Below are 26,509 nucleotides of genomic sequence, written 5' to 3' on the forward strand. Positions count from 1 at the left end.
GACCTGTCTTGGACTGTATTCCTGTCATCCAAATAAACCTTCTGCTTTACTGGCTGGCTGAGAGTCATGGTGAATCGCAGGAAGCCGGGGGTGCAGGGCCCTGAGTCCCCCAATACTCCGTGACAACTGGTGGCAGCGGCGGGATCTACTGCACCCCGTGGACGGCGCTTCCTGCAGTAAGTGACTGGGGAGCAGTAAAACGAAGGGGGATTGACGGGGACCAGGCCTGCTGAAGAGTGGGAAAGAGACGGTTATTACCCCTGGGAGTGTGTGACCAGCGAGAAGGACTTTTGCAGTAACAGGGTCCCCCGGGGGGATCGCAGCGAGTGGTCCCAGGGGCGGAGGAGTCTGCAGCTCGACCCTGGCAGAGAGGCAGTGACCTCGAGAAGGGCTGGCACACTAGGGGTCCCCCTGGGAACTGTGGGGAGCTGTGAGCACACAGGCCGGTGAGTGGCCAGCAGGAAGATGTATGCCAAGCGGCTTAAGAGCGACCTGGTGGAGCTGTGCAAGCAGAGGCGGCTGCGCATTGGGAGGCTCACCAAAGAACAGCTCATTGCCCAGCTAGAGGTGGAAGATCGCGTGAATGAACTGATCCCTGTGTCTCAGGGAAGCAGCCTGGCAAATGCAGCGCAGGCACCAGTGTCTGTCCCAGCTGGGAGTGGTCAGCCGGCTGCTGAGGGCTTCCCGAGACCCCTCCTTCCTATGCCTAGGGGAAGGGTGGGGAGGAGCCCAGCAAATACCGAAGGCGCCGTGGCCCCCCCGGCCAGCAGGGGACCCTCCCGGCGAAGCTCGCTGGCCAGCAGAGGATCCTCCCGGCGACGTTCGGCATCCGTGGAGCGGAATTGGCTGGAATGGGAGAAAGAGCTAAAACTGAGAGAGCTGGAGGATCGTGAACAACAGAGACAGCATGAACGGGAGGAGAAAGAGAGACAGCATCAGCGTGAAGAGAGACAGCGTCAGCATGAACGGGAGGAGAATGAGAGACAGAGACAGGAGAATGAGAGACAGCGTCAGCATGAAGAGAGACAGAGACAGGAGAATGAGAGACAGCGTCAGCATGACCTGGGACTGGCGAGATTGAAGGGCAGCGAACCCCCGGCTGCGGTGAGTGAGGGGGGACCCAGGACTGCACGGAGCTTTGATAAGTGCATCATGGCCCCATACAAGGAGGGGGAGGACATGGATGACTTCCTGGAGGCCTTTGAGACGGCCTGCGAGCTGCACCAGGTTGATCCCGCGGACAGACTCCGGGTCCTTACCCCCTTACTGGACCCCAAAGCCGTGGCATTGTACCGCCAACTGGGAGAGGCAGAGAAAGGGGACTACGAACTATTCAAAAAGGCCCTGCTACGTGAGTTTGGGCTGACTCCTGAGATGTACCGGGGAAGGTTCCGGAGTCAAGATAAAACCCCTGAGATCTCATATCTGCAACTAGCCGTCCGCATGGAAAGATACGCCAGCAAGTGGGCTGGTGGGGCCCAGACGAAGGAGGACCTGATTAAACTGCTGGTACTGGAGCAACTGTATGAGCGGTGCCCATCCGACCTGAGGCTGTGGTTGGTGGACAGAAAGCCAGAGAACCCGCGACACGCCGGGCAGCTGGCTGATGAGTTTGTAAAGAGCCGGTCAGGGGGTGGCAGGGAGGAGCCCCAAAGGAACAGGCCCGCCGCGATGCAGAGAGAGAGTCACCCTGGGACCTCCCAAAGGGGGAATATGGGGAATCCCCTCCCACAGGGAATGCCCAGCGTCAAGGACAACCGACCGGCTCGAGGGGACCCCCAGGACAGGAGCTGCTATTACTGCGGCTGAAGAGGCCACGTTCGGGCCCAGTGCCCCAAGCTCAAGGACAGACTGAGCAGACCGAACCCGCATAGGGTTAACTTGGTAGAGGCCCAGACGGACGAGGGGCAGGCTTCTCACGCAAGAGGGGCTGGCAGCTTATCAACTGCTCAAGAGAGAGAAGGGCCCCAGGCCAGCTCCTCTAGGGGGCTGGATGCCCCAGACTCAGGGTTTTTGGTTTATACGGTGGGCGCGGGGCTGTCCCTCCGGAGAGAGTACCTTGTTCCCCTGGAGGTGGATGGGAGGAAGGTCAATGGATACTGGGATACGGGCGCAGAGGTGACGCTGGCCCGGCCCGAGGTGGTGGCCCCAGATCAGGTGGTGCCCAACTCCTACCTGACCCTGACGGGGGTGGGCGGAACACCAGTCAAAGTGCCCGTGGCAAGGGTACACCTGAAGTGGGGGGCCAAGGAGGGCCCCAAGGATGTGGGGGTACACCCGTATTTGCCCACTGAGGTATTGATGGGGGGGGACCTGGAGAACTGGCCAAGCAACCCCCAAAAGGCACTGGTTGTGACCCGCAGTCAGAGCCGGCGAGGGGCCCTGCGCCCTGGCCTTGGGGGGGGTGCCTTGCCTGAGGCGCAGGACCCTAACCTGGTGGGGAGGGAACGCCCAGGGACACGGCTCAGGGAGGCTGCAGCTTCAGACCCAGCGGGCGAGAAAGAGCAGGTGGCCATCCCTGTCCCAGCTGCTGAGTTCCAGGCCGAGTTGCAGAGAGATCCCTCCTTGCGGAAGATAAGGGACCTGGCCGACCTCAATGCGGTACAGACCATGGGACGAGGTGGCCGGAAAAGGTTCCTGTGGGAGAAGGGGTTCCTGTACCGAGAATGGGCTCCCCCAGGGAAAATGGAGTCAGGGGGGATCAGGAGGCAGCTGGTGGTACCCCAGAAGTATCGCCGCCAGCTGCTGGGCCGGGCCCATGACATTCCCCTCTCAGGGCACCAGGGAACCTGGCGTACCCAGCAGAGGCTGCTACGGAGCTTTTACTGGCCTGGGGTCTTTGTTACTGTCCGACAGTACTGCGGATCCTGTGACCCCTGTCAGAGGGGGAGGAAGGCCTGGGACAAGGGGAAAACAGCTTTAGGACCCTTGCCCAGCAATAAGGATCCTTTCCAGAGGGTGGCCAAGGTTAAAAGGGCGGCTCTAAACCAAGAGAGCCCAAAGCACAGACCTCCAGACTGGAGCGCTGGGAGAAGACCACAGCCCAGTTGGAACCCCAGAGGTATGGGGGTGGGAAAAGGGCACAGGCCGCATAAACCTTCCCACATGCGAACCGCGAGTGCCATCAAGCACCCCGACCTAAGGGGGGGCGTGAAACTGAAGGGGCCTGGTGTAATTCCCACCAAGGAACTGGAGGGATGCGGGGGCATCCATGGGAACGGGGGTAGGTTCGAACTTCCCCAGGTCACTGGCTAAAGTGACCCCGCTCAGTTCGGTCTCGAAGGGGGGAGAGATGTGACGAACTGGGACTGTTCTTGCTGGGGTGTGGGAATGCTGACAGGGGAGTGTGACTAGGATGGTCTGCATCGGAGGATGGGAGTCGGCCCGAGGGAACATACCTGAGCTTGTAACATGAGAACCCAGGAGGGGGTTGGAGGTCAGGTGACTCCGGGGCCCGGGAAACTGAACAAAGGCTGTGGGAGGGGTCGCTGAAAGTGGAGTGCTGGAGGCAGGCTGGAGAGATGGCTGGGAGGCAGAGATGGCTCTGACCCCCCAAAGGGGGGTGGGCTGGCATGCCCTGGGACCCCAAGCTGGACCTAACTGAGGGGGGCCCTGTTGTCTGTGCCTGCAAGACCTGTCTTGGACTGTATTCCTGTCATCCAAATAAACCTTCTGCTTTACTGGCTGGCTGAGAGTCATGGTGAATCGCAGGAAGCCGGGGGTGCAGGGCCCTGAGTCCCCCAATACTCCGTGACAAGCTGCACAGGAGAAGGCTCTTGCACCAGATGGCAAGCGAAGGCAGTTGAGGAATGGAGCGGGAACAGAAATGGGCACGGACAGGAGAGGGACAGAGGCGGCCATGGGGCCAGATTCTTCCTGGGCATCAGTGTCGGAACCGGGACTGACTGCCCCGAGGAAGGTGATTCTGGGTTTTTCTTTTGGCGTTTCAGTTTCCCTATTACACTGAGAATGTGAATTTGTTTCTCTTCACAGCCCTGCGGCCCGGGGCGGGGTTCGGACCTGGCCAGCCCCGGCCCGGGCATTTTTCATCTGCACTTTGTGTCTGGAATTAAACGAAACAGAACCCCCGGTTGTGGGGGTGCGCCGGGGAGGGAGGAGAGCGTTCTAGCTCTCTTTCCCCTAGCCCAGCGCAGAGCTGTGGTGGGTGGCACAGGTGCATACTTCCTTCTGTTCTCTTTTGATATAAAGCAGCCCATTGGATGTGCGGGGAATCGGTTGAAGTTGGGACTTTCCTGGGGAAACCCCGGGGCTCCCTGTGCCTCCCCACCCAGGTAACCGCTGAGCTCCTGCCCCCGGGACGCTACACACCGTCTGCTCCTCTCTCCAAGTGACCTCCACCTCCCCGCCTCTCCTCCGCCCCGTCCACCCTGTCTCTGTTGAAGGCCTCTTCCGCCCCTCACTGCTCTGAGCCCTTCTCTGTGGCTCCCCCCCACTGCTGAGGTGTCAGCGTGGGGGACATGGGCCTGGGAATCCAGGCCGGCTGGGCTGGGCTGCTTGCCTCACTGTTTGCTTTGGCTCATGGCCCTTCCCTGATTTCCCCAGCTGTGGAAGGGGGGTGATGAGCCTGCCCCACCATTGTGAGCACTGGTGGGGGGGGGGCGGTGGTGGTATTTGCACTGGGATGGGCGTGATGGCTTTCCGAGCTAGGAGATGCTGGCCTTGGACGTGTTCTGGAAAGGCCCAGGAGCACGCTAAGGGCAGGTCTGTACTGCAGCCACAGGGTGCAGGGGGAGCGAGATGGGGAGCCACAGGAGTGCGAGGGGGCAGGAGGATGTGGGGTGGGGGGGCGGGGCTGCGTAGGGCCACAGAGGGGAGTGCTCCTACGGTTTAGACTCATGTAGCTTTTAAGCCCAGAAGGGCCCATTAGATCATCTCCTCCGCCCCCCTGCAGAGCTCAGGAGAGGAGCTGAGTGCGGGGAGGTTGGACAAACACAGAAACCCTCTGAACCCACCTGCCGGGGAGTCAGCACCCTGCTGATCTCCATCCATGTCGGCAAGCCCCTGCCTGGGTCCCGGGACATTTGTTCGATGGAGCAGGTTGGGGCCAGCGGGGGCTGAGCAGTGACTGCCGGGGGCGTGGGGGGCCCACAAAGCACCATCTACAAATGGCCGAGGGGCAGAAAGAACAAGGAGGGAGCAGCTTTGTTTGGGGTACAGCGGTGAGCGATGGAGGGGCGTTGAGAGAGCTCCACATTTACGGTCTCGCCACCCCAGTGGCCCCCCAGCAAGGACGGGCACTGGGGTTGTTAGGAGGGGGGAATAATTCTGGAGCCAAGGACAAATCGGCCGGGCAAACTGGGAAGCCAGGGAAGGGTCAGGTGGCTGCGCCCAAGGGGGCCAGCGTGTGGCGCTGTTTCAGTGCAGCATCCTGGTTAGTGAAGGAATTAGCAGGCGCAGTCCAGACCCGGCAAATGTCTCTAGCACTCCAGTCTGCACAGCCGCTGGGTGACTGCTGTTTGTCTGTCCATCCCGTGGTCTCCGGGCGGGCCTCAGGGCCAGTGCTCATCCGTGTCCTGCAGGGCATTCCCACTTGGATCTCATGTCCCTTAGCTCCTCTGATGGCTGTGCGGAGCAAGTCCCTTCCCCAGGGGACGCTGCCGCCCAGCACTAGGTGGGGTTGGGCTTTCAGCTGGGTTGATGACCACTCATTCCCCTGCCTAATGCAGTCTCCCCGCGGCACCGCTGGCCAGCAGCTGTTGCATGGGTGGGCGAGCGGCAGAGCGACACCTCTCCGTTACCCCATCAGCCTTGTGCAGGCATGCGGGGCTGGGCTGTGACACTGACCGGGGGGGGCTAGTCCTCGGGGCAAACAAGCCCTGTCCTAGCTCTCCCTCTCCGCGCTTGGCCCAGGCCACCCCGTCCGTCTGCTGGGCTCAGAGCCGGTCAAGGTGGGCCTGAACACAGCTGGCTCCCCCCACCCCCAGCTCAGCACCAGACTGAAATAAACACCTTGAAAGAGGCCGTGTCCTTCCCGGAGTCACCTCCTCCGGGGTGGAGGGGGGGGATTAGAGCTTCAGAGGGAGCCCCCAGTGCCCCCCATCCCTCCGGCGTGGGGCAGAGGGCGCTGGACAGCTTCCCAGGAGAGGGGAGGGCTCGCGGAGTCTGCGTTTCTGCTTCCTGCCACCAGGAAGCCTGAAACTGCTAAACTAATTAAAGATTTTCAGCAGCAGGATTAATGCTGGGCTGGGGGGAAGGGGGGAGCTGGTGAGCCCAGGTAGTCGGGAGGATATTGGATTTCTGAAAGGCGAGTCAGCACTCTTCAGGGCTGTTATCTTCCCGAGGCTCCAGGGGTCAGGAGGTGGGAAACAGAGGTGCCTGCAATCTCTCTCTCACACACCCCGTGCATTGCTCTTCTCTCTCCTTCGGTGTCTCTTCCTCCCTCCCGCCCCGCTTCTCCATGCATCTCCCCCCTCATGCATCTCTCCCCCCCCCCCCATGCATCTTCTCTCTCTTGTGTGGTCTCTAGTCGTGTTTTGTAACCAGCGAGAGAGAGAGAGAAAAAAATCCCTCTGGCTAACAACCCGGGAATGGTGAAGTCCAGAGCGCCTAATGCAGAACATGTGGCGGGCTGCCTGAGGCGGAGCAGAGGAGGTGAAAGTGAACATTGTGTAGAGAGCATCCGCCTAACGGGCCCCTCCCCCGGGGCCCCCTCCCCAGCCCACTCCCACCCCTCTCTGGGCTGTGTCTGCCAGCGCGCCGCACACCCCAGCTGAGGGGGGTTGGGCTCTGCCAGGCAGCGGGTCGGGGTGGGAGCTCACCACCCCCTAGGCACAAGCAGTGACGAGGTGCCTCCCTCCCCCCAACTCCCTCTGGGCATTGGGGGCGGGCAGTGCCCGGGGCCGTCTGGGAGAGGAGCAAGAGGCTGTGTTGCACGGTGCCCATTATATAACACGGGGGAGTGAGTCACAGGTCTGTTCTGGGGGCCTGGAGCCCCCCTCCCCCGCATTCCGGTTCTCAGCAGGCCCTGCTGGCACTGTTGTGGGTGGGAATCCGGAGTCACCCCCCATGGAACGCAGAGGAGTTACTCTGCGTTCACACCAGGCTCGCCGGGAGCCTGCCAGGGTTATCTGCTTGAGCAAGCCTTGCTATTGCCCCATCAACGTCCGCGTCGCTGCCCCAGGGGACCCGCTTTCTGCGCTCGGCCAAGGGGGCTGCGTTCTGCTGCGCCCCAGCCCTCCATTTGGAAAAGCCCCAGAGCAGGGGTGGAGGGCGGAGGCCGCAGTCTCTGTCCTGGCCAGGTGAGCATCCCCCGCTTGCCCATCCTACGGCAACAGCAGCTGAACCCGTCAGATGTTGCAGGTCCCCATATCCCACCCCTATGCCTAGCACAGAGCCGTGTGCTCCAGCCCCTCTGCCTTTTGGGGGCCAGCAGTGGGGGGGAGTCGCCTCCTCTCTGTCTGCTCGGCAGCTGCTCAGGTCTGTGCCTAGTCGTTAAGAGGCTTTAATAACCCTTAGCAAGTGTGGTCTTGTTACAGGCAGAGAGGAGCCCATGCAGAAGCTGGCTGGAGCTGTGTGTGTGCGCGTCTCTCGGGGTGCGTGTGTGCCGTGTGTGTTGCCCTGGGTGTGGCCGGGTGACTCGGTGTCCTTGTGACTGGGTGTGCGCAGGCTGTGCGTGGCATGAGCTTGCATCGCCCTGGCCACGGCCTGCCCTGATTTATACCGGCGTCAAGCTGGAGTAACTGCCCCGAACCCGGGGTAGCCGCTCTTGATTCACCGAGATACGGCTCTGGCCCCATCCCAGTCCCGGCAGCAGGGCAGGCTCCCAGTCCCTGACTGGTTTTCAGTCTCTCCACGTTTCACTTGAATTAAAAGGGAAAGCAGCATGTGCGGGAGGGTGGGGGGAGATTGGTACCCCGGGGGCTGTTCTGGAAAGTTGTCTGTGCGCTTCCTGCCTCTCCTCCAGCAGCTCCCAGCTCCGGGCACATTAGCAGCTGCATGAGAGACTAGACCGGTCTTTCTAGTGCATATTTTACATTGCCCCTTGGTGTAACTCTACACCGCCCAGGCCAGCAGCAGCCGCTCTCTGCAGGGCTGGAGACAGAGCTGCCTGCATTTCCCTGCCAGGCAGGAGACCCAAGGATGGGGAGGGGGAGAGATGTGGACTGAGTAACTGACAGGTTTGAATTCTCCTTCCCTGCCTTGTTGATAAGTTGTCACGCTAATGCAGGCAACGGGAACAGTCTGGATCATGCTGTGTGTGTGTGTGTGTGTGTGTGTGTGTGTGTGTGGAGCAGACAGACACACATGGGAGAGGCACCGGCAGACACACAAAGATACAGAGACACACACACACGTAAGGATACAGAGGAAGAGAGACGGAGACACACATACAAACGCAGACGCGGGCCCACAACCCAGGAGGGGCTGGTCGCCACACAATAACACCGACTCACAATCGCACAAAGAACGAGCGACACAATCTGGGAGAGACGGAGACAGAGGCATGCACACACACACTAGCGCCCGCACATCCGCACCAACACACAAAGAGAGAGCGAAAACCACAACCCAGCAGCACACCCACAGGCAGGGGGAGCCCTAATGCAGAGCTCAGAGCCTGGCTGACTTCCTCCAGGGCCCTGGTAGATCCTGAGTCAGACGGACAAACAGACGGGAGCCAGAGAAGGCAAGAAAGTGCGAGATGGGGATGGGGCCGAATTGACGAGTGATGGCTGGGCCCTGGAAATACACTGGAAATGTCAGCACGAGGCCTGTGGCTGATGCCGCCGGGACAGGCCGAGGCCCTGTGGACATCCGTGCGTCCATCCGGGCTGATGGAAAGCCGTCTGTGTCCAGAACGCTGCCCAAGCAGTGACCTTGGGCGTGGGGGGAGAAGGAGGCGCCGTCCCCCCTCACTCGGTGGCCAGAGGGAGCCTGTCAGTTCTCTCCGGCACATTTGGGTGGAGAGGGAGAGAAAGCGGCTTAGACAAACAGACAGTTGCAGACAGATGGGTAGGCGTGAATGCCTGTGCTGCTATCTGTACCCGCTCGCTCGCTCTCTCTCACACTCACACACGCGCACACAGGCTGAATAACCCTGTGGGAGCCTGTGTTTAAGATGCCAGAGTGGAGCACGATTCAGCAAAGGGCCCTGCTGGGCTCTCTTCTGCTGCTGCTGCTGCTCGCATAAGCCTCCCCAGGGCCTACCATGCGGGGGGTGGGGGTGGGCGAGAGCCGCTGCCCCTTTGCGCCCCAGGCGCCATCGCTGCCCCCCCTCCGCCCGCGGGAAGGGCATTTCTGGGCCCATTCACCTGTGGCTGGAACAAACCCCCGTCACCGCCAAGTTCTCCCTTGCCAGCGCGGGACCCTGCATTCCCCCTCAGCTCACGCGCCCGGGCCTGTGTGCTGCTCTTTCGCAGATGGGAGCTCCCTCGCCTGCCAGCCCATCGGCCTGGAAAACGGAGCCAGCCCGCCAGCCGAGTGGTTCCAGCGCGCCCAGGGCTCCGGGCTGCGCCAGCCCGACAGCGAGGCGGAAGGCGGCGAGAGGAACTTCAAAGTGAATCTGCACTGCAAGCACTCGCGGCCAAGGTAATGGGTCCAGAGCACAGGGCAGCCTCGTGTTCTCTGCGCGGGGCGGGGGGGTAGCCCCGTGGTATCTGTAGGGGATGGAGACAACCCCGTGGTATCTATAGGGACGGGAGCAGCCCCGTGGTATCTGTAGGGGATGTGGGGAGGGCCGTGTTATCTATAGGGGATGGGGACAACCCCGTGTTATCTATACGGGATGGGGACAGCCCAGTGTTATCTATAGGGAACAGGAGCAGCCCTGTGTTATCTACATGGGATGGGGGCAACCCCATGGTATCTATAGGGGACGGGAGCAGCCCTGTGGTATCTGTAGGGAATGTGGGGAGTGCTGTGTTATCTATAGGGAACTGGAGCAGCCCCGTGTTATGTATGGGGTATGGGGGCAACCCCGTGCTATCTATAAGGGATGGGGGAGCAGCCCAGGTTATCTATAGAGGATGGTGGGAAGCCCCGTGTTATCTACAGGGGATGGGATAGCCCCATGTTATCTATAGGGGATGAGGGGCAGCCCCGTGTTATCTATAGAGGATGGGGGAGCAGCCCTGTGTTATCATAGGGGATGAGGGGCAGCCCCATGTTATCTATAGGGGATGGGGAAGCAGCTCTGTGTTTTATTTTTCCCAGAGCACTGGAGGCCGGGGCCATCTGAAATTGGGCCTGTGGCTCTGATTCACGCCTGTTCTGGGGCAGCCATGCGGGTGGATTGTGCTGCCTGTCTCTCCTCTGCCCCTTCGGCTGAGCAGGCGTGCTGCAGACGGGCTGTGCCCAGGGTTGAATGGGGCCTTTGTGTTTCTCCCCCCACCCCCAGCAGCTGAATCCGGGCTGGGCCTGCCAGCGCTGCCTCCCCTGGAGCACCTGCCTTAGCCCCGCGGCGAGCGTCTCACTCTCTGCTGCAGCTGGCCTGGGGTGGGCGGTGAGCGAAGGGGGTGGTAGCACCTGGGCACTTCGCCCTAGCCTGGCACTCCGGACTGAGGACGGGCAGTGAGGGGTCAGGTCTGCAAACCCTCATCAGCCTGGGTTTGGAGCCAGCTCCGTTCATCAGAATGCCCAGCTTGGAGGGGACAAATGCTTGGCTCTGGGCTTTGCCCACCTCTATTCAAGACCTCCACCTCTATTTTGTTCTGGGGGGGCACCTCAGTGTTTCTGGCTGTCTGATCTTTCGGTGCTGAACGGTGACCCAGGGCTGGCGGGCCGGGGGGGCTGCAGGTTGGGATTGAGGGGCCCTGGCACAGCTATGTAGGGAACGCTTGCCTAGATCTTGCGCTTGCCCATAATAAGCTAGTGCTGCCCCTCACCAGCTATAAAACCCACCCAGCACTTTGCCAAAACCCAGCTCTGCTGGCCAGCCTGGCTGCTGTCAGTGACTCCCCATGGAGCCTGCCCCTTGAGCACGCTGGGGGAGCGCAGGCCCCGGGCTGCACGCTGCACAGAGAACCTGCCTGTGAATAGCCACCCTGGGCCGTGGCGACTTGCCCGGGCAGGCAGCCTGTTTTCTAAGTGCAATGAAATAACCCACTCACCCCAGCCACGTCTGCCAGTGCCCCTCTCTGCGCCCGTGCAGGGGAGAGACAGGGCCAAATATCTGGAGCTTCCCCACCGCCCGGCACTGCGTCCTCTGTCCCTGGCAGTTCGGCCCCAGGGAGGCTGGTCAGTATCATTAACCCAGAGGGGAAATTGAGGCACGGGGCAGTGAAGCGACTGGCCCACAGTCCTGGTGTACCCGTCCCCCCCTGCTGCAGCCACTGGCCCGCCCCGCCTCTCCTCCCGCCCCGCACATAACGACAGCGCCGCTGCGTTTGATCCCTGCTGGCGCTGGTGCTTTTTCATGGGATCCTGACCCTTCTCACTCCACATCTGGCCAAGCGTTGCCTGGAAACGGCAGCCCTAAGCACCGGGTGTTCTCAGGGGGAGGGGGCGGGAGAGGAAGGAGAGCCAGGGCCCCTGCCGGTGTGTGAAAGGCAGGCCCCAGAAGCCAGGATCTTGAGCCGGTCCGTGGGGCGGACGACGCTGGAAAAGGAGGGACACGTGGTGGGGCTGAAATGGCCGAGCTGGGGCAGGCGGGGTGGAGACGGGGGGCCTTCTGTCCCGGCCTGCAGAGGGTGCTGGATGGCGCAGCGCCCGGCCGGGCTCAGGGCCGCGCCTAGCACACGGCAGTGCCCAGCAGGGCCTGCCAAAAAGCTGAGGTCACTTCCTGCTGCAGCAACTTTCCATGAGCGGCGCCGGGGGCGGAGGGGCTTCGGGGGTGGGAGGGATTCGGAGCAGGACAGGAGCCATTGAAAACCCCGGGTGAAAGCTGGGGAGGGGGCAGTAAGGTGGGGCGGGGGAGGAATGCTAAACAGGGAGCGAGAAGGAGGGGTGCAAAGGGGGACGAGGCCTGGCGGGAGGGGGCAGAAGTTGACCCTCGGGTGTCCTAGCCTCCTTTGGAGTTCCAGCCTCTGGGGAAGGATGCTGAGTGCCCTCCCATGCCCGCCCCTCCCTGATTTACCCTGTGGCAAGGGTGGGGGAGGGGTGGACCAACCCCTCCCCCTCTCCTGCTGTCGTGCAAATTGCTGCTGGCGGGAGTGGGGGAAGACTCCTGCCTCATGGGGGCCCGGGGGGTGAGGGGAAGCCAGCAGCTCCTCGTTATTTAGCCTGTTTCAAGCCACAAGGCCGGAACAGCTGGGCCCAGTCTGAGAGCAGCCTGCGTCCTTGCTGGGTCCCACCCCAGCCCCCCTGCTGCACGGGGGGTGTTTGCTGCCTGTTTAATAGTGCTGGCGTTCGCGCCCCACTGGGCCGAACGGGGGAGCCTCCCGCTTCTCTAGGTGCTATCGGTCCTAGCAGCATACGGCTCCAAGTAGCGGGCCTGGTCGCACAGCTAAAACGCAGGGCGACCGGGCTGCAAAAAATCCCACGCCCTGTGAGACGTAGCGCGGTGGCCCTGACATGGCTGGGCGGGTGGAAGGGATCTTCCGTTCACCTAGCGACTGCCTCTCGGGGAGCTGGATTGACCACAGCGACGGGAGAACCCCGAAGCAGCTACGTACAGTTCTTCAAGGAACGGCGTCACCCCCCACGAAGAGCTTGGCTCTGTGAGGGGGGCTGGGTTCCTGCCATCCAGAGGGGACAACTGATGGGTGTGCGGGGGTGGAGATTTGCTCGGTGCTGGGATGAGCGCCCCCCATTGCAAGATGAGCTGCCCATCAAGGTGGGGGACATTACATGGGGGTCTCTCTCCTCGCCTCGGGCTGCTGACGAGGGTCCCCAGCCTGATCGCCAGGAGCCAGACCCCGGCCCTCTCTGCTCTGGAAGGAAGAATGAAGCCAGGTTCCCTGAAGAGCCCCTCACTGCCCGTGGGGCGCGGGGGAGCTGGGGCCTGGGGCGTCTCTGCTCCGGGCCCATCCATCCTCGGGAAACGCTGGGAACAAAGAACTTTTCTTTCTCCCGTCCCCTTCCTTCCTTGCAGACCCGGGACGGGGGGTGGGAACGGCCAGGCTGTAATGGATCCATTTCCAAACCTCAGTGCCAGGTGCTTGCTTCTCCAGGCGACTGGGTGGAAGGAAAGGGCTGGCTGGCCGGGCACAAAGGGGAATACAAAGGGGCTTTCTCTCAGGCCACAAGGAGCGCAGGTTGCAAACTTTAAGCAGTAGGTGGGAGTAGCTCTGCTGGCGGGGAAGGGGAGGGGGCAGTGGGGAAGGAATCCAGGAGTGCACAGGCTTAGCTGGTTAATATGCATCAACACTTGGAGGAGGATCCGTAGCTCACAGGGGACACCTAGCGGTGGTACGTCCGCAAAGCCCTTTCCCTTGGTGTGGGCTGCTTGGCACTCTCCGTCTGGTGCAAAGGGACCAGGAGGCTGAAGGAGCAGGCTGGAAAATGTGCAGAAGGTCCAGGGACTGTGGAGCAGGTGTACAAAGTCCAGGGGCAGCATCCCGGCCCATGGGACAGGCTGCAAGGGCCGGGCAGATCCCCAGCCTAAGGGCAGGTGTGCGAGGCCCAGAGCAGATTCCCAGCCCGTAGCTCAGGTGTGCGAGGCCCAGCCCATAGCTCAGGCGTGCGAGGCCCAGTCCGTAGCTCAGGCATGCGAGGCCCAGGGCAGATCCCCAGCCCGTAGCTCAGGTGTGCGAGGCCCAGCCCATAGCTCAGGCGTGCGAGGCCCAGTCCGTAGCTCAGGCATGCGAGGCCCAGGGCAGATCCCCAGCCCGTAGCTCAGGCGTGCAAGGCCCAGCCCATAGCTCAGGCGTGCGAGGCCCAGGGCAGATCCCCAGCCCGTAGCTCAGGCGTGCAAGGCCCAGCCTGTAGCTCAGGTGTGCAAAGCCCAAGGCAGATCCCCAGCCCATAGCTCAGGCGTGCAAGGCCCAGCCTGTAGCTCAGGTGTGCAAGGCCCAGGGCAGATCCCCAGCCCGTAGCTCAGGCGTGCAAGGCCCAGCCTGTAGCTCAGGTGTGCAAAGCCCAAGGCAGATCCCCAGCCCATAGCTCAGGCGTGCGAGGCCTGGGGCATATCCCCTGCCCGTAGCTCAGGCGTGCAAGGCCCAGCCCATAGCTCAGGTGTGCAAGGCCCAGCCTGTAGCTCAGGCGTAGAAGGCCTAGCCCGTAGCTCAGGCGTGCAAGGCCCAAGGCAGATCCCCAGCCCGTAGCTCAGGCGTGCAAGGCCCAGCCCGTAGCTCAGGCGTGCGAGGCCCAAGGCAGATCCCCAGCCCGTAGCTCAGGCGTGCAAGGCCCAGCCCATAGCTCAGGCGTGCAAGGCCCAGCCTGTAGCTCAGGCGTGCGAGGCCCAGCCCGTAGCTCAGACGTGCGAGGCCCAAGGCAGATCCCCAGCCCGTAGCTCAGGCGTGCGAGGCCCAGCCCGTAGCTCAGACGTGCAAGGCCCAGCCCGTAGCTCAGACGTGCGAGGCCCGAGGCAGATCCCCTGCCCGTAGCTCAGGCGTGCAAGGCCCAGCCCATAGCTCAGGCGTGCAAGGCCCAGCCCGTAGCTCAGACGTGCGAGGCCCGAGGCAGATCCCCTGCCCGTAGCTCAGGCGTGCGAGGCCCAGCCCGTAGCTCAGGCGTGCGAGGCCCAGCCCGTAGCTCAGGCGTGCAAGGCCCAGCCCATAGCTCAGGCGTGCAAGGCCCAGCCCGTAGCTCAGACGTGCGAGGCCCGAGGCAGATCCCCTGCCCGTAGCTCAGGCGTGCGAGGCCCAGCCCGTAGCTCAGGCGTGCGAGGCCAGGCACAGGGCAGGTGCATTACCTGTGTTTGAAAGGAGCAGACGGAGCCCCAAATGCCATGCTCCGGTGTTGGTTTTACCCTGCCCGATCGCAGCAGAAGGGCACTTCCCCCTTGGGGGCCAGCCAGGGCTCAGCCTGCATCGAATGAAAGGGTTAGCGAGATGCCTTCAATCCTTGCCTTGGTGCCAGAGCTTTGGGCCAAATGCAGCCCATGCCATAGGCGCATGCAACCCCCGCTGGTTTCCATGGGAGCGGCCCCTGCTGTGGAATTCTTACCGTGGCCCCAATACCACGGTGATGGGCACATTAGAAATCGGCAGGCCGTGCCAGCCGGGGGAGCTCGGAGTGAGTTAGCCGTCCAGAGTCTGCCCCAGCCCAGGGTGAGGGAGAGGAGTCATGGGGGTGGGGGCTGCAGACACAGGGCTGGGGTCTCTGAGCTGAATCTAAGCTCCAGGCTGTGCAGAGACGGCCCTGCTCTCCGGGCTAAACGCCTCTTCTCTTCCCTTTGCAGAGAACTCAAGTGTAACAGCCGGAGCAGCAAGGCCGAGGGTAAGTGCCATTCCTGGGGCCTTTCACCCAGCCTGGGCCGTGCAAGGGGGGCTGTGGGGCCGCCGCAGGACTGGCTGGGGGGCAGTTTGGGCATCGACGGCCTCACCCCTGTAAACAATTCCCAGCAGCTCCCGTTCCCCTGCCCCCGTGGGTGGGCTCTCCCCAGAGGGGCTTTCAGTTCTGACCCCGTACCGGGGCTGGGGCAGGGAGCTCTGTGAGCAAGGGGGCCCCAGGGATTCCTGGGATGCTGCCATAGAGCGGGGTAGGGGTCCAGCCCTGGCAGGCTTCCGCTGGGGGGGGGGGCGGATTTTGCTAGCGGGCATCGGCTGTGGCTTCTGTGTTGGAGAGGGATGGAGGGTGTTTGTGATGGGCTCTAGCTTAGCTAGCAGGAGACGCTTTCCGGCTCCTGGCGGGTTCCTCTCTGGAGCAAGATCCTTAGGGTGCTTGTGGACTCCCCGTTTTTGAAGGGTTTTAAGAACAGCTTGGACAAACACCGGCAGGGACAGTCCAGGTGTACCGGGCCCGTCCCTTCCAGCCCTCCCCAGGAGACATCGCTGTACCATGCTTTATGGAGCATTCACCCCTCCCTTGGAAGTCCGCAGGGTGCCAAGCTAGCTGGCCCAGCGCTGCCCTGCCCTGCATTAAGAGCCTGACTTTGCTTCTGTGCCCGTTTCAGGTCCATGCATCGGCTTCCCCGACACCCATGTCAGCAACTGTTCCACCAAGAGGCACCCGGGGGAGGAGGAGTTCAGGATGCGTGTGAAGCCCCCAGGCCCAGTGGTGACGTCTGGTGCCATCCGCAGCTCACCTGACTACGTCCGCGAGCCCAAGTTCTACCAGGCAGGGCATCCTGGGCAGAGGCCGGCAGCGTGCCCGGCAGAGAAGGCCTTATCCTGCAGCGTGCTGAGCTTCCCTGAGGGTTCCTGCCCGGCGCTGGGCCGGGAGCACCAGTCCAGCTCGCTGCTCCATGGGGACCCGGCTGACAGGAGCCAGAGCCTCCACGCCCTTGGTCCCACCAAGGGAGAGGACTTCTCCTCGGCCAACGCTCTGGGCTGCGCCAGCGACCCCCGGATCCTGGTGGGGGGCCTGGATGAGACAGCCATCCACGACCGCGCCCCCAAGACCTTCTCCAATGCGACGTTGGCCTCCGGCCGCTGCAACGTCGACAACATCGTCTCGCTGCTGAAGAGCAAGTGCGGTAACGGGCGAATCAACCTCCACCCGGTGGTGCAGCTGATCGACATCATGAAGGACCTCAACCGGCTCTCCGAGGACCTGAAGAACAGCGGCGTCCACCTGGACTGCGGCAGCCTGCGGCTCACCAACCACCCGGCCCCCGGCGAGGAGAGCCGGACGCCGGCCAGCACCGGGGACCGAGATCTCCAGTACAGCTTCTTCTCCTCGGCCACGCTGGCCAACAGCATTCGCAGCCCGGAGGAGAGGGTGGGACAGTGCAACGCCAAACCCGAGCCGCTCCGGCAGACTCACTCTGCCCTCTCTGAGGAGGAGATGGAGGGGGGCAGGGAAAGTCCCCAGCTGCCAGGATGCCAGAGCAGCGCTGCCCCGGCCTTGAAGCCACCCAGCAACCCAGACGAAGCCAGCTGCTCCGAGCCAGACACCACGGATTACTCTGAGCTGGCTGACGCAGATATACTGAGCGAACTGGCCTCGCTGGGCTGTCCAGGGGCCCAGTTGCTGGAGACTCAATCTCTGGAGCCCCAGCCCCAGTTGCTATCAGCCCAGGAGCTCGATTCCCAGTCCCAGTTACTAGATTCTCAATCTCTCGAGTCCCAGCCTCGGCTCCTAGATGCCCAGACTCTGGAGCCCCTGCCCGAGTCTCTGGAGCTGCAGAGTCTAGAGCCGCTGCCAGAGTCGCTGGGGCTCCAGTCTTTAGAGCCCTTGTCGGAGTCTCTGGAGCTCCAGTCTCTAGAGCCCTTGTCGGAGTCTCTGGAGCTCCAGGCCCTGGAGCCCCTGTCGGAGCCTCTGGGACTCCAGGGCCTGGACACTCTGCCCGAATCACTGGACCCGCAGCTCTTAGACTCCCAAGCCCAGCTGCTCGATCCCGAGGCCCAGTTACTGGACCCTCCGTCTCTAGGGCCCCTGCCCAAGTTGCTGGAGCCGCAGCCCCAGCTCCTGGTAGCCGAGCCCCTGGGGTCCCATGCGCTCCAGCCCCGCCTCGGTAGCTGCCGTCTGGGGGAGGTGATGAAGCGGGGCTCCTGCGCGGGGCGGGGCGCGGGGCGGGGCGGGGACGACCACCGGAAATACGCACTGCGCAGAACAGACAAACCAAAGATGCTCGGTCGCCGGCGGCGGGCGGGGCGGGGCCGGAGGGCGGAGGTGTCTGCCGAGAGCCGAGTCCTTCCCCTGGCCGTGCCAGCAGAGGTAGCGACGGGGCCGGCCGAGCCCAGCGTATCCATCCTGTTGGCAGCTCCCATCCCGGAGGCCGACGACGTCCAGAAGGCAGCCCTGCAGGCTAAGAAGGGCAAATGCCGCGGGGTGCGCAAGATGGTGGTGAAGATGGCCAAGATCCCCGTCTCCTTGGGGCGGAGGAACAAGACCACCTACAAGGTCTCCTCCCTCAGCAGCAACCTGAGCGTGGAGGGCAAGGAGCTGACGGCCCGCACGTCCATGGAGCCCACCCCGCTGCTGAAGATGAAGAACAATGGCCGCAATGTGGTGGTGGTCTTCCCCCCGGGGGAGATGCCCATCATCCTGAAGCGCAAACGGGGGCGGCCCCCCAAAAACCTGCTGCTGGGGCCAGGCAAGCCCAAGGAGCCCACCCCGGAGGTGAAGAAGAGGCGGAGGAGGAAGCAGAAACTGGCCTCGCCCCAGCCCTCCTACATCGCCGACACCAACGACAGCAAGGCCGACTACTCGGATGTGCTGGCCAAGTTGGCCTTCCTGAACCGGCAGAGCCAGTGCTCAGGGCGCTGCTCCCCACCACGCTGCTGGACCCCCAGCGAGCCCGAGTCCATCCACCAGGCCCCCGATACGCAGAGCATCTCCCACTTCCTGCACAGGGTGCAGGGCTTCCGCCGGCGCGGGGGCAAGGCGGGCGGCTTTGGTGGCCGGGGAGGGGGCCACGCCGCCCGCTCGTCCCGCTGTTCCTTCAGCGATTTCTTCGAGGGCATCGGGAAAAAGAAGAAGGCCCCCGCGGCCGTGCACGCCGACCCCGTCCACCCGCGCAAGAGGGGCCGGCCAGAGCCGGATCCCGTGGGGAAGCCCAAGCGGAAGAGGCGAGCTCGCAAGAACGGGGTTCTCTTTCCAGAGCAGAACCCCAGCCAGAACTTCAGTGACGGCACCTCGGAGTGGGCCGGGGACAAGGGGAGCCCATGGGCGCCCCACCACGGCCACCTCTCCAGCCAGGCGAGCAGGAATTGCAGCTACCAAGGGGCAGAGTCCCGGGCGTTCCACTCCTCGGCGCTGGAGTCCAGCTCTTCCAGCCGGGCCGGCTTCTTCACCGGGAGCAACCCATCCTCCCAGACGGAGGTCAACCAGGAGAGGCACAACCTCTTCACTGGCTACTTCCGCTCACTGTTGGACTCGGACGACTCCTCAGACCTGCTGGACTTTGCCCTGTCGGCCTCGCGGTCCGAGTCACGAAAGTCCTCAGCCACCTACACAGCCCCGCCCAACACCATGCCCAGCCAGCGGGGCCTGGCCTCCTACTCAGGCAGGAGCGCCAAAGTCACGCCCCCTGCCGCCGCCACCACCGAGGCACCCTTCCACGCGGTCATGCCGAGCCGGCAGTCCTTCTCCCACAGCCGGGCAGCCGGCTACGGGGTCTCCCAGGCCGCCTCGGATTGCCGCGGGGCCGACGCTTTCCAGAAGCTGGTGCCGCCCTCGGCCGTCTCCAGGTCGCCCACCACTCACCCCACCGCCACCGCCAGCTACGCCCAGTACGGCAGCTACGGCTCGGGGCAGAGCGTGACGCCCTCCAGCGTGTTCCAGCCAGGAAAGCAGTACCCCGCTGCCCAAGACTGTCCCAGCAACAAGGACTGCAGCTTCGCCTATGGCAGTGGGAACAGCCTCCCTTCGTCCCCCAGCAGCGCCCACAGCGCCGGCTATGCCCAGCAGACGGTGGGGCCTAGCTTGCCGCTCAGCAAGGCCTCCTTCTTCACCAGCTCCGAGCCGGGCCAGTTCTCCAGCTCCTCGCACACGCCCCTAAGGTGCGACAGCCGAGCCAGCACCGTGTCCCCCGGCGGCTACATGGTCCCCAAAGGTTCGGCTTCTTTCCAGCCCTCGTCCGAGAACTGCCGACAGTTCCCCAGCGCTGCCCAGTGGACTTTCCGACAAGGCTATGGTGGGCTGGACTGGAGCTCCGAGGCCTTCAGCCAGCTCTATAACCCGGGCTTCGAGTGCCACATCAATGAACCCAACGTCATCCTGGACATCTCCAACTACACCCCCCAGAAGGCCAAGCAGCAAACAGTCTCGGAGACCTTCTCTGAGTCCTCCTCCGACAGCACCCAGTTCAATCAGCCGGCCGGGTACAGGCGGGCCAACAGCGAGGCCTCGTCCAGCGAAGGCCAGTCCAGCCTGTCCAGCCTGGAGAAGCTCATGATGGACTGGAACGAGGCCTCCTCGGCCCCGGGTTACAACTGGAATCAGAGCGTCCTGTTCCAAAGCAGCTCCAAGCCCGGGCGGGGAAGGCGGAAGAAGGTGGACATGTTTGACGCCTCCCATCTGAACTTCTCCTCCTCTTCCTCCTCCTCCTCGGTGTATCCCTCCAAGAGAAGCACGGGGCCCAGGCAACCGCGGGGCTCCCGGGGGGCCTGCGCCTCCAAGAAGGAGCGGGGCACGGGGAAGGCCAAGTTCCCCACCAAAGCCCAGCAGGTCAACGCGCTGTTTCAAGAGAGCACGGACTTGGGGCTGGATTATTACAGCGGCGACAGCAGCATGTCCCCGCTCCCCTCCCAGTCCCGGGGCTTCGGGCTCGGCGAGCGAGAGCCGGGCGACTACGCTGGGCCCTACTCCATGAACCCCTCCACCCCTTCCGACGGGACCTTCGTCCAAGGCTTTCAGAGCGATTCCCCCGGCCTGGGCCAGACGGACTTGGAGAGCAAACACTTCCCCGCCCTGCCGCACCAGCTGGCCGCCCCGGCCCAGCAGACGGTGTTCGAAGCCAGCTTGCAGAAAGTCTTCTCGCCCAACTGCTCCCCGACCCTGGCCTTCAAGGAGGACCTGCGGCCGAGCGACATCCGCAAGCTGCCGGCCTGCGAATCACTCAAGCACAGCATGCCGGGGAGCGGCCTGGCTCACCCCGCGCACATGGCCTGCCGAGACCTCCCCATGCCTCAGCCCCTCTACGACTCCCCCAGCTGCAAAAACCCCAGCTACTGGTACTCCCCCAACTCCAGCACCAGGAGCCCCCCCTACGAAAACAAACCCGGGGCCAGCCTGCTGGTGGACTTCATGGGGAGGGCTGACGCCTCCTGCCTCAACCCCCACCTGAGCAACCCCTCCAAGGGCGAGAAGGAGCCCCTCGAGATGGCCCGGGCTCACCACCGGGGGGCGTACGCTTGCCCCTTAATGAATGACTTGAATATCTCCCCAGTACCGAGAGACTCTATGCTGCAGCTGCAGGACAACTACAGGTACCCGAGCTTCCCGCCCCAAGGGCATCCGATCATGGCCGCGGCCCAGAAGAGCGGGTTTTTGGGTCCAATGGTAGAGCAACACCCCGAGGACACTTTTACAGTCACCTCATTGTAGTGTCATCTAAAGTGCCAACCGGACAACGAGGTTTTGTTACAGGGTACGTTCTGGGGGGGACTCGGGGGGAGGGGAGGCACCGAGCTTGGCCCCTAACACCCAGGGACGCAGGCCTGGGCCGCCACGTTGGGAGGGCATGGTTAATCTTGGAGGGTAAAGCGGGAGGGGGCAAGGATCGAGGGAAGGAATGGAGGGGGAAGCCCCCCGGGACAAGGCGGGGGCAATGAATTGATGGGTAGAGGGTGTGAGCTCAGCTCGCGCTGGGGAGCGGATCCCCCAGCAAGGCTCAGGTGCCAGGCTTGGGGTCCCGCGAGAATGCCCAGAGGGGAACCGGTGCATCTCCCGTGCTCACGTTTCTGCCCACACGCGTGCACAGGAGCTCTCACGTTACCCAACTGGGGAGGTGATGCTAGTGTCTCTGGGCGTCTAGCTGCAGTATGTAGAGGAGACCGGTCCCTGGAGGGTCAGGGTGCAGGGAGAGGACTGTGTAGCCAGCATGACGGTGCCATAGAGGTTTCAGAACATAACTGGCTGCTTCTTGGGCCGCTCTCACCTTTCTGTAAGTGGGACCTGGGCATCCTGCCCCCCTGGATTTGCCAGCCAGTGGCTAAGCGCGAGCCCCAGGACACCCTTCCGGCTGCGGTGGGGTTCTCTTCCGCGGGAAATCCTGCTCCCCAAACTTGAAGCCAGGGTGCTGTCAGGAGCCAGATACCCTCGCTGGCTCTATAGCTTGGGTGGCGAGGAGGGACTGTGGGTTTGTTTGCAGTGTGTGATGACTGTCGAGTCGAGGCCACGGCAGTGAGGAGAGCCCTGCCCCGCTCTGCACCTGCTCCCGCTACATCTCCAGACACAGGATTTGCCCCAGCAGTGGTCCAAGCTGCAGCCCAGGCCCAGGGTTTCCATGGCACCAAGCCACTGAGGGCTTGCAGAACTCCCTATCCCCCCCCACCCCCCCAGGCCTATTTGATCCCTTTCCCAGCGAGTCTGTTCGCACCCAGACTGTGCTCCATCCCCTATTCACAACAGAGGTCATCCGGCCTCTCCCTTCCTGACGGCTGCAGGGGCAGGAGGGCATTGCTTCCCATGCAGAGCATTGCAAGTGGGGCATTGACGGGGACGGTTTGTCAATAGATCGGCCAGAGGCAGGACATGGGAGGTTATTGACCAGTAAGTGGAATCCAGCAAATAGCCTTGAAGCAGACTATATAGACTTGATGGGCAGGGCCCACGATGGCAAGGGGTATGGCCCAGGTTGGTGCAGAAGGCCCATTGGCTTCAATTGCTCTTCCTGGGTATAAACTAACTGAGGGTAAGATTTGGACGGTGTGTGGGCTGGGATCTCCCCTCTCAGGGGAGTGAGATGATTTGGACCAGGGAGACGCCTCATCTCTCCCCACACACATGCAGGTGTAACTCAGGAGTAACTCCACTGAAGCCAGGGGAAAGCCAGAGCGAGAGGGGAAGGTCTGTCTTTGTGGGCCCCAGGAGAGCTGGCTCTGCCACGGACCCCCTGGGTGGCCTTGGGCATGTCACTTAGCTCCCATTTAGCACGTGAATAAGGCCCGGATCTCCCGAAATGCCCAGCGCTCAGCGTGCCGCTTGGAGCCAGATTTTCCAAAGAGTTCTGAGCTCGTTTGCAAAACAGGCCACTTATTTCATTGCCCCGGTCTCTCTGGGCATAAAACGGGGCTCTTCGGCTTTCATTTCTCCCACCCCGTGAGCCTGATTCTCATTTGCACCCTGGCCTCTTTATGCTGCTCCGGAAGAGCAATTCACATTCCCATGGACTTTACAGCCTCTTTACGCTCCCAACGCCGTGTGCAAGGGCCTTGGTTTAAACAAGAATCGGGCCTGTTGTCTGGGTTACTATTAAAACTGGAAGCTCTTTGGAGCAGGGGCTGTGTCTCACTACGTGTCTGTACAGCACCGAGCACAGTGGGGGTGTGATCTCTACTGAGCCATCTAGGGGTGACCGTAATGTGTTTGTCGTGTCCGTTTCTCACCCTCCTGTTCTGTCTCTTTCTTTTTCAGAGCTAATTTAGCCAGCACTTTTTCTGGAACACTTTTCAAGTTCTGTATTTAACTGAGATCGAGAACTGTTTGTTTGTTTGCTTTTCTAAAAAAAAAAGAGAAAAAAGAAAAAAAAAGAAAGAAAGAAAGCGGAGAAGAGGAAGAGAGAAGCCCCCTGTTTTTTTTAAAAAATAAGAACTCGCTCCGTCTCTGAACAACGTGGCTGTGATTTTTGGACCAAGCCGTGTTGTCGTGTCCCCCCCCAACACACACCTCCCGCTCCACAGCCTCTAGCAGAAAGACAATCGGACAGCAGCCGCCTCCTTCCCGCCCCCGCCTGCATGCGTGTGAGCTGACAGCGGAACACAACTCGGGACGGCGACGGGAGGGGCTGGGGGGGGCTGGGATTTTTTGTTGGTTGGTTTGATTGGTTTTGCTACAAAAATAAATGAGATCTGTGAACTCGAAGGAAAAACTCACGGATGCCGACTGAGGACTTGGCTACGTCCCCTCTTCCGCCACGTTTGCTGTTTTGGAGGGTTTCTTTTATTTTTTGTTCCCCAGTGTGTTTGGTTTTGGGGGTATTTTTGTAGCTTGATTTTTTTTTTTTTTCCGGAGAGCCAAATATATATATATTAAAAACTCCGCCAGTGGATGGAGACACACCTATTGCCTGGTAAGTAACTGAGCAGGACCTCCCCTCCCCTGCTATGTCTTTTCTGCCCCCCAGACCTGCTTCCAGGAGCTGCTGTGGGTGGGTGTTAGGGGTCGTCCCCTTCCCTGATGAATCTTGGGGGGGCTGGACTCAGCCGCTCTGTGCCATTATCAGAGTCGGCTCAGGTTGGTGATTACTGCAGAGGGCTCCATTGATGGGGGAGCTAAGCTGTGGGTGGGAAGGGGAAGGTCTCTGCGTCCCGCCGCCAGTGTGGATCAGGGGAAGGCTGCTGGTTGAGTTACTCCATGAGTTTTGTAGTGGAAGAATAAAGCTGTGCCTTGGAAGAAGGGCCCGTGCAGACTCCGGCGTGGTGTTAGTCCTTCCTGGGCTGGGGGACAAGCCAGACACCCCGTTGTGCGGCAGAGGGGGTCCCAGCACCACAGCCCGCCGAGATCAGTCAACAGGCTCCTGAGGTTTGGCGTGAGCCCCAGTGCAGTTTGTGGACAGTGAGGAAGGGACGCTGCCGCCCACGCGCTCCCCAGGTCTGTGTTCGTGTCTCACTCATGGAACTAGGAGCTAGATTCTCCCCTCGCTCACGCTTGTGGGCGTCACGGCAGCTGGGCAGGGTCTGGCCTTGCTTGAGACCGGATCTGAGCTGCCCTGGTTTCCTCTCGCTCTGCTCTTCCCCATTACACCGTCTCCTTCCCCCTAGCTCTCCTCTCCCATCACCCCCTCAACTGCCGTGGGGCTGATGAGATGGACGATCCTAGCACACCTGCAGGTGCCCAGATTTCAGCATGGCCTGACTGGGCCATGATCTGCACTTACCATCCCTGCTTGGGGAGGTTGAACAGCCTTCGCCCCCAGCAGGGCACGTGAAATGTTCCCCGTCGGGGCCGGTGCAACCATTTAGGCAAACTTCGCAGCCGCCTAGGGCGCCTAGTGGTTGGGGGCGCCTAAAAGCCTGCTCAGGCGCGGAGGTGGAGTGGAAGTGAGCTGGGGAGGGGGGGCGTGTGGAGGGCCGCCCACAGTAACGGCGGGGGGGGGGCGCACAAGGGAACCGCTCCCCACCCCAGATCACCTCCACTCTGCCTCCTCCACTGAGCACACAGCCCCCGTTCTAAGTCACCTCCAATCAGCGCCGCAAGCCTGCGAGGGGAGGAGAATTAGAGCGGCGCCGGCGTGCTCAGTGCAGGAGGCGGAGCGGAGGTGAGCTGGGGTGGGCTTCCCAGGCGGGGTTAGCTGCCGCGGGGGGGTCTCCCCAGGCGGGGTTAGCTGCCGCGGAGGGGGGTAGCTGCTGCGGGGGAGGGCTCCCCGGGTTGGGGGGTGGCGGTTTGCTGGGTGGGAGGGTGGCGCAAGGTGGAAGTTTCGCCTAGGGCACAAAACTGCCTTGCACCGGCCCTGTTCCCAGTCCCTGTTCACGGTGAGGCTGGTAGAGGCACGGATGCGTGCGTCTCCAAGCACGGATGTAAAGGGCTGGGTTCAGGCTCTCTCATCCTCTGTGCAGGGGTGGGGTGAGAGGGGGCGCAAGGAGCCCTTTCCTTCCAACTTCACCCCGTGCCGTGGGCAGTCCTCACCTCCCGGGGCGTGTTGGGAAAACGGGGGGCTTACAGCTGCTGGCCCAGTGCAAGGTTAACAACACTCTCCCTGGGATGCTGTCCTGGGGGTGGAGTTTCAGGGAGGCGGATCTGTGAACTGGGGTTGGATGATGTGCCTGCAGTGGTACCGTCCGTGCTGATGGGAGGGCAGGCGACTCTCACCGGGGCCATAAACTGGTCACTCCGGGGCTGTAGGAGAGATTCTCCCCCGTCACCCGTACTTGGCCAGGGACCCTGTGGGACTGGGTGCTGGGAGGCCCTGTCTGAAGCATCAGTCACTGACTGCTGCTGTCGGCAGATCCTGTGTCCCGAGGCCTCCGCTCGCGTGGGCTGTTCGGTGGAGGAGGCCGCTGGGTTTGGGATTTGTGCCTAAATCAGGGATCAATAGGAAGGGCCATAACACGCCGTCCCCATGCCTCCTGGGCTCTACAGCTCAGCCTGCGTTTGACTGGGACCACCCGGGTGGCTGGGCTTGGGTCTCTGCTCACCCTCCCCTGGCCCTGCACTGATTTCAGCGGGATTGCTCCTGATTTACATCCGTGTCTGCGTCCCATCCAGCTCCCACTGCCGTCAACAGGAGTCTTTGCGGCAGCTCCTTTGGGAGCCGGATCAGGCTGCCGGGGAGAGGAGAATCAGGGCCACTGAGAAACGGTTCTGCAGCACCCCCTCGGCAGGCTGCCTCCGCCGGGCAAAGGGGCAGCCGTCAGCTCCATGCGGCTGGAGTCGCTGCCTGTAGAACTCGGTGTGGAAAACGGGGCACTTGCTGATATGGGGTTGTGCGCGCCTGTTTGGGTGTCGGTGTGCGCACATGCGTGTTGGTGTGCGAGGCACATGTCTGTGTGTGGGGGAGAGAGACACATTAGTGGGCAGGGGTCCATATTTGCATGTCCGTGTGTGCATATCCATGTCTGTGTGCATGCATGGCTGTGGGTCGGGTGGGGTGTGTCTGAATGCCTGTCTGTGTGTAGGACTTTAGATCAGTGCTTCTCAACCTTTCTGTACTGGGAGCCTCTCTGGCCAGGAGCTGGCCACAAGCCCATCCCAGCTAGCAGTATAGGAAGGGTAGGCTGGCTGCCAACCCATGACCCCGTCCGTGCCCCCCAGGGTAAGAACCCATGACTTGGATCCTCTGTCAAAGCCCGCTGCCTTGGGTTCCCTACGTTCGGCCTGATGGCTCCTTCCAGGTGTGTGCAATAGACCCCTCCATTCCCATCCCAGCTCTCTGCCTGGGAAGCCACTGGCTGTTCCCTGC

The 26,509-nt window shown here is 62.3% G+C and overlaps 1 protein-coding gene across 4 annotated transcripts in view; it reads left to right on the forward strand.

Annotated features, from left to right (window-relative positions):
* The window catches only part of AHDC1 (AT-hook DNA binding motif containing 1), a 113,573-nt gene that overhangs the window by 82,113 nt on the left and 4,951 nt on the right, over nt 1-26,509 (forward strand). For 3 of the 4 annotated variants that reach the window (XM_054011913.1, XM_054011911.1, XM_054011910.1), the window contains 4 exons: nt 9,381-9,549; nt 15,242-15,279; nt 15,956-21,037; nt 23,026-23,680. In XM_054011913.1, coding sequence (XP_053867888.1) covers nt 9,381-9,549; nt 15,242-15,279; nt 15,956-20,994 — 5,246 coding nt within the window. In that variant the 3' untranslated portion in view covers nt 20,995-21,037; nt 23,026-23,680. The remainder of the gene's footprint in view (nt 1-9,380; nt 9,550-15,241; nt 15,280-15,955; nt 21,038-23,025; nt 23,681-26,509) is intronic. The other variant, XM_054011914.1, reaches the window with a different exon arrangement.

This window comes from Malaclemys terrapin, chromosome 22 (genome assembly GCF_027887155.1).
Source record: "Malaclemys terrapin pileata isolate rMalTer1 chromosome 22, rMalTer1.hap1, whole genome shotgun sequence".
Classification (NCBI taxonomy): Eukaryota; Metazoa; Chordata; order Testudines; family Emydidae; genus Malaclemys; species Malaclemys terrapin.